This window comes from Argopecten irradians, chromosome 12 (genome assembly GCF_041381155.1).
Source record: "Argopecten irradians isolate NY chromosome 12, Ai_NY, whole genome shotgun sequence".
NCBI classification, from domain to species: domain Eukaryota; kingdom Metazoa; phylum Mollusca; class Bivalvia; order Pectinida; family Pectinidae; genus Argopecten; species Argopecten irradians.
Genome location: NC_091145.1, coordinates 33,881,067 through 33,891,691, shown reverse-complemented (window position 1 = coordinate 33,891,691; position 10,625 = coordinate 33,881,067). Strand labels below are relative to the sequence as shown.

At 33.3% G+C, this 10,625-nt stretch overlaps 1 protein-coding gene and 1 long non-coding RNA gene across 2 annotated transcripts; both read right to left on the bottom strand.

Annotated features, from left to right (window-relative positions):
* Positions 1 to 377: 377 nt before the first annotated feature.
* Positions 378 to 3,143, bottom strand: LOC138304698 (protein polybromo-1-like). The gene is made up of 3 exons (XM_069244925.1): positions 2,985 to 3,143; positions 1,037 to 1,134; positions 378 to 590 (listed from the first exon to the last, which is right to left on the bottom strand). The coding sequence occupies exons 1-3, from the start codon at positions 3,108 to 3,110 to the stop codon at positions 434 to 436; spliced, it is 381 nt and encodes a 126-aa protein (XP_069101026.1). The 5' UTR covers positions 3,111 to 3,143; the 3' UTR covers positions 378 to 433.
* A 1,838-nt stretch (positions 3,144 to 4,981) lies between these two features.
* LOC138304699 (uncharacterized) lies at positions 4,982 to 6,719 on the bottom strand. The gene is made up of 2 exons (XR_011205628.1): positions 6,241 to 6,719; positions 4,982 to 5,479 (listed from the first exon to the last, which is right to left on the bottom strand). It is a non-coding gene; the product is annotated as an uncharacterized lncRNA (long non-coding RNA).
* Between the last annotated feature and the right edge of the window lie 3,906 nt (positions 6,720 to 10,625).

Here is a 10,625-nt window from a genome sequence, read left to right as displayed (position 1 = left end):
AAGTATTACGCAGGTGCCGAACCTGGCAAAAAACGTAAACTGCATAAGATAATCATGAAAACAGCTGCCTGGATACTAATAGCAGGAAGTAATGTTTACTTCAAAAATTCACATTATTGTTCGGTCCAGCAAAATCTTGTTCAGTCCGGCTTACTCACAGTCCTTGCCGGGCCGAATGTCTGGCCATTTTTTTCAACTTTCGATATGTCTGGACTATAGATCATATTTTGTATCATGCTATTCAAAATACTGGTAATAAGAATTAAGCTTTAGTAAAACCTTTTCTAAAACTAGAATAAGCAAGATGAACTACTGGGAGTAAAATTCACTGCTATAACTCGCTTCAATATCAGTCTGTGATCTTGCCTGGTCATTACAACTAAAGCCTAGTCACAGTATCAGTAAAATTTGTCTACAACATTACATATCAGTATCATATTACCTTGTAATATGACTTGGCATTGTTGATCATTAGCTCAATGTCATTAGACAACTGGTCAATGTCTTCGTATTCTTCCGTTTTCAGCTTTTGTTGGATTTTGAGTAAATCTATAGGAGTACTGACAACATCGTAGTAATCAGCGGCTGTTCTGTAACACAAATACATTTAAAATTATTACTATGGTAATGGAGGTTAACTGTTTGTCATTATGTATTTCCTCATCAAGTTATATTTGGTGTTAGATTTGATGGAAATTTATCCCATGAATGCCTTTTAGCGCAGAAATGTCCTCCTCGTGAAAGATTTTGTACATCTATACGAAACTAAGTTGCAAGTTAAGAATTTTTTATCGTGAAAATATTGCAAAATGTTTACAAGTGCAAAGCGCGAAATTAAACTCTCGCGAATATATTCACGTTTAAAGTATCTACTTTTTAAAGTCATTTTTACATTTTTTCAAACACAAGCAAACCATGAGGCAAATAAGCTTCAAGCAAAGAATAAGTATCAGATACATTACACATTGTGAAACTGTACTAATTTTCTTGTGACGTTTTAGATCATAAGCTCTTTCAAAAAACAGATGATACTGACCTCCTCTTTGGAGCTCTGATGAACGTTTCACAGATTAATCTCCCATCCTCAGTTTTATAATTCCTGATTGTGTCATATAGCTCCTGACATATATCAACCTAAAATAACATAGTTAAGCACATAACTATAAATGTATAACACTAAGAAAAACAAGAGGCCCTCTTGTGGTTATAATGTGAATCAAAAGTTTGAACAATTTCCAGTAGAAAATAAACAAAATATACCCAAGAAGTATTCAATATAAACTATAGCAAACTTAGCTTCCTCCCCAGGTGCAAACAAAGAGGCCAAGGGTTATAAAATTCACAATTCTGATAAAGCATCACAATATCTTTAGAACACAAGGTCCAATAATAGCATTATTACAAAGGACATGAACTCTATAATATAGTTACCGTCGAAAAATTCCCTTTTTCAAACTCATCCTAGATCTTGTTGATATAAGGCTATATACAGAGCTTCATCAAAATCAGTTCACATTTACCAAAGTTATCTTGTTCACAAGCATAATGATAAAATTAGAACAAAGGGCAATAACTTGTATGTTACTGTCGAATAATTCCCATTTTTGAACTCTTACAAAATCTTGTTGATATAAGGCTACATACAAAGCTTCATCAACCTCGGTTAACATTTACTCAAGTCATCATGTTCACAAAGTAAAGGTAACACACGATGGACAATAGGCTATTGCAGTAGGTTACTATGACGTATGGTCAGGTGACCTAAAAATAGTAACAGTGACCTTGACCTGGCAATTCTGAAACTGTATCTTGTCGAAAATATTATGGTCCTTTAAATTTGTGTGAAGTGTAATCAAAATCACTCAAGGAATGAAGCCGCTAGAGTGCCGATAGGGATTTTCTAAAAATAGTAGCAGTGACCTTGAACTTGACCCAGCAACCCTGAAACTTGAACTTGTCCGAGATCTTGTTAATATTAAGCTACATACAAAGTTTCATCAATCTTGGTTCACATTTACTCAAGTTATCGTGTTCACAACAAAAAGTTAACGCATCTGGACAATAGGCTATTGCAGTAGGTCACTATGATGTATGGTCAGGTGACCTAAAAAGAGTAACAGTGACCTTGACCTGGCAATCCTGAAACTGTATCTTGTCGAAAATATTATGGTCCTTTAAATTTGTGTGAAGTTTGATCAAAATCACTCAAGGAATGAAGCCGCTAGAGCACTGAAAAGGATTTTCTAAAAATAGTAACGGTGACCTTGACCTTGACCCTGCAACCTTGAAACTCAAACTTTTTCAGTCCTTTGTATTTGTGTGCAGTTTGATCAAAATCACTCAAGGAATGAAGCCGCTAGAGTGCTGACAAAGAAATTATCTAAAAATAGTAACAGTGACCTTGACCTTAGTCTGGCATCTTCACACTCACACTTGTCCAAGATATTATGATCCTTTGTCTATGTGTGAAGTGTGATCAAAATCACTCAAGGAATGAAGCCGCTAGAGTGCTGATAGGGATTTTCTAAAAATAGTAGCAGTGACCTTGAACTTGACCCAGCAACCCTGAAACTCGAACTCGTCCGAGATCTTGTTAATATTAAGCTACATACAAAGTTTCATCAATCTCGGTTCACATTTACTCAAGTTATCGTGTTCACAACAAAAAGTTAACGCACGAAACACAACGCACTACGACGGACAAAAGGCTATCGCAATAGGTCACCGTGACCTATGGTCAGGTGACCTAAAAACCATATCACATACACTGACAGATCTATACAAGATTATGGAAAAAAAGATTAAATATTCAAAACATCAACATCAATATATACCCGGTACATTATATTATTTTTTAAAAGCTTTATATTTTTTTTTTTTACATTTTTTGCACCTACGCAAAAAAGTGCATCATATAAATTGGAAAGAAATAGTAATATTGACATATTATCAATAACTATTGATATGCCAAAGAAATAACTTACTGGATCATACTGAAGAGACTTCTTGCGTCTTTTATTTGGTAACATTGATGGACCTGGTGACTCTTCACGTTCATCAGTTTGGTTCTCTCCAGATCCTGGGGGCTTTTTCCTTTTAGGGGCCATCATGTGTCCTTGTAATATGTTGTAAGGTGAGGTCCAAAGATCTACAGATTATAAGATTGATAATAAATAATTATCATTTAAGGTAGGAGAATCTGTCCAGGAGAAAAATCAATATATGGTTTCACATATTTAAAGTGAATAGTCGGGCAAAGGAAACCAGTCTAAATGTTTTCTTTGGCCTTCCAAAAGTCATTGTATACCATAATGATGGTCAAGTTCTGCTTACGGTGTCCAGTTTTGACCATTGAAATTTTGGGGAAGCCCCGTGTAAATTTAGCACAGTTCTAAATATAAATTCTCCAAACTCTTTGAAAACGAGGCTGCGTGGAAATGTCAACATGGACATGTGTTTCTCAGTCGTGTCGGTTTCGTTTCGTGTGATAAACCACTAATGCGGTATGCAAATTGTTGTTTTGAGATGATAGATTTGATGCAAATGAAGTATTCTTACATTAATGACAATGCTTTGTAATCATTTTTCGATAAAAGTATCTTGTACATGGAAATCGACACAAATATTCGGCCGATGCAGAGATGGGGCCCCGGCAAGGGGGCAATTATTGCAGCATAGCATTCGTCGTATTTTACATCAACCGAATCATGAAGGTTAAATACAAATAATCGTAACATAATTTCCCATTTAAAACCACACGAAAACGTTCCATAGAACGTCCATGCATGTAGCTGTCAAAGATGTGAAAATAAATTAGCTCATACATAGATATTTTACAAGTACAATATATGTGTTCAATTATTCGTGTAGTTTTTTGCAGAGATTTAATTAAATTATCTATGTCTCTGGTTGGTTGTTTTTTTGTAAACAATATTTGAGTTCTGGAGAGAGATGACATGAATGTCCAGCTGGAAGGAAAGAAACTTTTATGATGTATATGTATCGTACAATGTATATATGTAAATGTACATTCCATGTAGCTGCTATAGAATTACAACTAGGAAATTCTCTCAAACATTGATAATATTTAATTCTTCACATTCATGTAGGCCTATGCTGTGAGAATTAACACATCATATATATTTCCAGAAAACATATAGGCCTACATGTATGTTACTTTCCTTTTCTGTTGTTTCTTGTTCTTTTTTGTGCTCTGGAGAAAAAGATGATTGAGTTGAAGAAAAGTAATTAATTAAGAGAAATGTGTACCACAGTACTTTGTCTGTAGCCGAGGGGTTCTATACTGTTTTAATAGTCCAGTAATTAATAATTAAATTGAAAATTTCAAAATTAAGATGAAATAGTAAATTCCATTTTTGAATGAAGTGGTTCCCCTCCTTTGAGAGTACACAGTGTGTATACCCTTTTAGGTTTTTAGGAATAAATACCTGAATAGGAACCTGAAATAACATGACAATCAATCAGGTATGTGTGTGTTGGGGGGTGGGGGTGGGGGGGCTAAAAGACAGAAGAATCATGAGGTTGGGAAGTTGTAACTTGAGTGGGGGGTTGAAATATAGAAGAAATAGCTACAGATAACTGGAAGTGGAAGGGTGCTTTATCATTGATCTAATCATTGCATATTTGGGGTTTACATGGCTTTTTTTTTGGTTATTTAGTCTCATTGATTTTGGAGCAACTTTGAATCCATATGGTACTGTATATCTTTCTTTTTTCCATGTGTAGCTATTTCTTCTGTATTTCACCCTCCGCCCAAGTCACAACTTCCCATTAGGTACCACTTTTTTGTTTAGAACTCAAATCAAAGACAGATGTACATAGTACTACATACTACATTTTAGTCTATGTGTTTGTCATCACTGTTACTACAGTATTAATACATAAATGGTCTATGTACAAGTTACACATAGACAATAAATGTGAAATTTGGTTCAGACAAAAAGATTTTTAACATTTCAGATAACTTGCTAGTTTTATGGTTTTATTTATATGTTGAGTCTACTCTCTTGTAAAGTAGAATTTAGAAATATTAAGACAATGTTATCTATATTGCTATATGTAAAAAAAATCCTTATATTTTAAAAGTAATTGAAAAGCTATCTCACAAGCCCTGACAAACAAATGGGCAGGCATATGGATGCAAGAATTATAATCACTGGATCTAGAGGACTAATATAAACAAATATTTCTACAAAGTTAAACAATGAAAAAGTATTGCATCATAATTTTATTTAATGATTACAGTTGAAAGGAACATTCAATAAATTAATACTGTTTAAATGTTCTGTTCATGATCTTCTAGGTCCATATTGGAAAAGTTTACTTTCAAGAGCACTCAAATCAACATTCTTCAGTCTTCATATGATGCTAATTGTATGTATATGTATATATACATACACTTGTATACAGGTCCAAGGGATGAACTTTCTGTATTCATGTCACTATGCATGCATGGTGCCTGAAAAAAAGAACCAGCAATTTTTTATATCTGTTGAATATGACAAAAATTGAAATGATCAATTTCAAATATATATAAATGAATAAATGTAGGTTCATTCTACAGGTTTTTTTTATTTTAGAGAAAACATTTTATAAGTTGTGAATGTGTCACTGATGCATTTGATAGAATCAAATATTGTTTCAAAAAAGATACAAAATTCATTATCTATTGTTCCAACAAAAATTCAGAATAATTATAAATGATACATGGCTGCAGTACATTTCAACTCTGTAAAGTTTGTCATATACACATGAACCAGGTACAGTTGTAATAAATATACAAACACTATTTATTATTATGACCAGAAATAATATTGTATGTGTCCTCCAAATATATCTAAAGAACAAGCTAAAACCTACATGTACATATGTATATGTGTATATCAGAACATATACAATACAATTTTACCAATTAACCTACAATGTAAATCCTATATAAAATGTATGTGTATAACACTACCAGAACATGTACAGAACAAAAATTTACAAATTAAAAATCTATAAATATATACATCAGAACTGTATGAATTGACCGGTAGCATACAGGGCATTCATTACCCCTAAAGAGGCCCCACTAAAGAACCGCTATTTACCCCAGGGTTACGTTTTACGCGATTGGGGAACAGGTATGAAACATGTGACCATATGTGACCACTCATTTATGAAAAAATACTGCTAGGGACTATTTACATAATGATCAAAATACGAAGACTCACTCACAATCAGCTGAGCAGGGAGTACCGGGTACGTAGTAGGCCTAAAGTAACTGTTAAGTAGCGGTCCGGAGCCGCGTGCTCGTTTGAACTGTTCTCTTCACTATAACAAGTTGTATTAACACTCTCCATGCGTCGTAATGTTTACCGAGTCAGTTGTTGGGATTGTCGCTGCTCCATTGCCTTTCCTTTCGCATTTTAGGTGAGTTAGTTGGTTGTTTTGGCGGAAACATTTTGGTTCAAAACTACGGTAGCCATGTTTTGTTTACTACGGAGAGTGGTGGGTGTTGCGCATGCGTTAAGATTGAACTGCACTCTTAGCCGTCCGGGAGGACTTTTAGGATTCCCATAGATATTATTATATTTTCTTCGCATGTACAGCGATTTTGACGGAAAGTTTTATTTTTCTAATTCATAAGAAATTATACCGGATATATTAATACCATTTTTACCGATTTTACAGTCACTTGCCCGACTATTCGCTTTAAGTTCACACACATATATGTGTGAACTTAATTATGTGAAATGAGACAATGAAGTTTGTGCCAAACCTATTTAATATTATATAGAACACACATATAATATTAAACAGGTTGGGCACAAACTTAATTTTCTTAATTTCGGTAAAAGTCACAAACTAAATCACCTCCATTGCTTACTATGGGGCTAAAAATAGAACACATGTAATACTCATTCAACCCAATAGAATTTGTTAGTTCATGCACAGAAACATAGAGTCTTAGATCAGTTGTAAGGCATTCTAAAAATTCTTCTTCTTTGGGTTTCATGACTCCGTCAAAAATGATGATTACATCATGTGATCTGTAGGGGTTTGTTTGTGGGAAGAATGAATATTTGTAGGTGTCCTTTGTAGCGGAGATTTGTCTGAAGGAGTGTGGATTGGAGTGTCTGGTTCTGTGGTCTGCTGGAATGAGTAAGGTCTGGTATTCGACGGCAACTATATTGTGTATTAATTTATCTTGTAGAAAAGTATTAATCTTGTGTGTAGCCGTCGTGTCTGTAATGTTGGGCAGTTGAGTTTATGTATCATGTTTGTAACTGAACTAGTGTCGTGATATTTGTTGTTTACGTATCTTGCTGCTCTGTGTTGTGTTTTTTTTCCATCCATTGGATTTGGTTTGTGTTGTGGGGATCCATTATGGAAAAGCAGTATTCCAGTTTGGGTCGGACTAGTGCTTTGTATGCGTGTTCTTTTATATGTGGTGAATTTATTTCTAAGTTGCGCTTTAAAAACCTTAGTGTTCTGTTTGCGTTTGCGGTGATATTGTTTATGTGTATGTCCCATTTTAGGTTTTTTTGAAGTGTTAGTCCTAAATACTTACTTGAGTTTACTTGCTCGAGTGTGTGATTGTGGAGTGTGTAGTTGTGATGTAATTTGTTGCGTTTTGGTGTAACACTGATGATGTTGCATTTATCTGAATGAAATTTCATTAGCCAGTCTACTGTCGTCTGCGAATAAATGCATGTATTGGTGGAAAACATTAATGTATATAAGAAACAGAATGTGGCCCAAACATGTTCCTTGAGGGACTTCTGAAGTTACTTGTATTTTATTTGATCGTTTTAAATAATTATGACGCTCTTTTTTGATAACAATTATTCAAACAGCATTATGTGTTTTCCTTCACATAATTCCTCATTTGAGAAATTAAATGATTACTCAAATGGGTTTTTGTTCTCAAATGGGTAACTGTTACCCACAATCAGGGTTAACGTTGTGTCCAACCTGTTTAAAGTGTTGGCGCTACCTAGGTCTGTTCTTAATAGACTTAATTTAATCATCAATATAGCAGTGGCTACTGCTCAATGAAATCGATAGCAGTGGCTACTGCTCAATGAAATCGATACTATATAAAAATTCCACTTTTGAACAGGAAAGGAGAAAATGAAGCAGCCAGACTGTGGCTCGGACATAGGACCTTTGAATACTAGCAGGGTATAAACTACTGACAGACGATCTGTCGAATCCCGCTACACAATATTTAAAGTCACATGTAGCCTATTATGAATGAATCCTCATCGAAACAGAAGAGCGATATTTTGAAAATGCAATACATAACCCGTTATTTACCCGATGATTTTCGACAATACAGGAATATTACCAGAGTTCGTAGTGTTATTTCTTTTAAATTGTCTTTAAAATAATCGTTATATCATCAGCGATATGATAGATCGTACAGACTATATTGACTTACTGTACATCGAGCACAACAGAAGACAAATTTACAAACAAGATATACATCCTGAACACAGACTGCATCCATTGATATATTACATCCTGCTAATGGTTACAGACACAAGATAATCCTGTCATTTGTGGCATTGTCAACATTTACACAAGATATATAACATCCTGTCAACCATTTACACAAGATATATTACATCCTGTCAACATTTACACATGATATATTACATCCTGTCAACATTTACACATGATATATTACATCCTGTCAACATTTACACAAGATATATTACATCCTGTCAACATTTACACAAGATATATAACATCCTGTCAACATTTACACAAGATATATTACATCCTGTCAACATTTACACAAGATATATTACATCCTGTCAACATTTACACATGATTTAATTACATCCTGTCAACATATTACACAAGATATATTACAACCTTGTCAACATTTACACAAGATATATTACATCTGTCACATTTACACCATGATATATTACATTCTGTGTCAACAAGATATATACATCAACATTTACCACAAGATTTATTACATCCTGTCAATCCATCCTGTCAACATTTACACAAGATATATTACATCCTGTCAACATTTACACATGATATATTACATCCTGTCAACATTTACACATTGATATATTACATCCTGTCAACATTTACACAAGATATATTACATCCTGTCAACTTTACACAAGATATATTTACATCCTGTCAACATTTACACAATGATTATTTACAATCCTGTCAACATTTACAAGATATATTACATCCTGTCAACATTTACACAAGATTATATTACATCCTGTCAACATTTACACAAGATATATAACATCCTGTCAACATTTACACAAGATATATTACAATCCTGTCAACATTTACACTAGATATATATACATCCTGTCAACATTTACACATGATATATTACATCCTGTCAACATTTACACAGATATATTACATCCTGTCAACATTTACACATGATATATTACATCCTGTCAACATTTACACAAGATATATTACATCCTGTCAAAATTTACACAAGATATATTACATCCTGTCAACATTTACACAAGATATATTTACATCCTGTCAACATTTACACAAGATATATTACATCCTGTCAACATTTACACAAGATATATTACATCCTGTCAACATTTACACAAGATATATTACATCCTGTCAACATTTACACAATGATATATTACATCCTGTCAACATTTACACAGATATATACATCCTGTCAACATTTACACAAGATATATTACATCCTGTCAACATTTACACAAGATATATACATCCTGTCCAACAAATTTACACAATATATATATTACATCCTGTCAACATTTACACAAGATATATAACATCCTGTCAACATTTACACAAGATATATTACATCCTGTCAACAATTTACACATGATATATTACATCCTGTCAACATTTTACACAAGAAATATTACATCCTGTCAACATTTACACAAGATATATTACATCCTGTCAACATTTACACAAGATATATATAACATCCTGTCAACCATTTACACAAGATATATTACATCCTGTCAACATTTACACAAGATATATTACATCCTGTCAACATTTACACAAGATATATTACATCCTGTCAACATTTACACATGATATATTACATCCTGTCAACATTTACACAAGATAATATTACATCCTGTCAACATTTACACAAGATATATTACATCCTGTCAACATTTACACAAGATATATTACATATTACCTGTCAACATTTACACATGATATATTACATCCTGTCAACATTTACACATGATATATTACATCCTGTCAACATTTACACAAGATATATTACATCCTGTCAACATTTACACATGATATATTACATCCTGTCAACATTTTATATATACACAAGATATATTACATCCTGTCAACATTTACACATGATATATTACATCCTGTCAACATTTACACAAGATATATTACATCCTGTCAACATTTACACAATATATTACATCCTGTCAACATTTACACAAGATATATTACATCCTGTCAACATTTACACAAGATATATTACATCCTGTCAACATTTACACAAGATATATTACATCCTGTCAACATTTTACACAAGATATATTACATCCTGTCAACATTTACACAAGATATATTACATCCTGTCA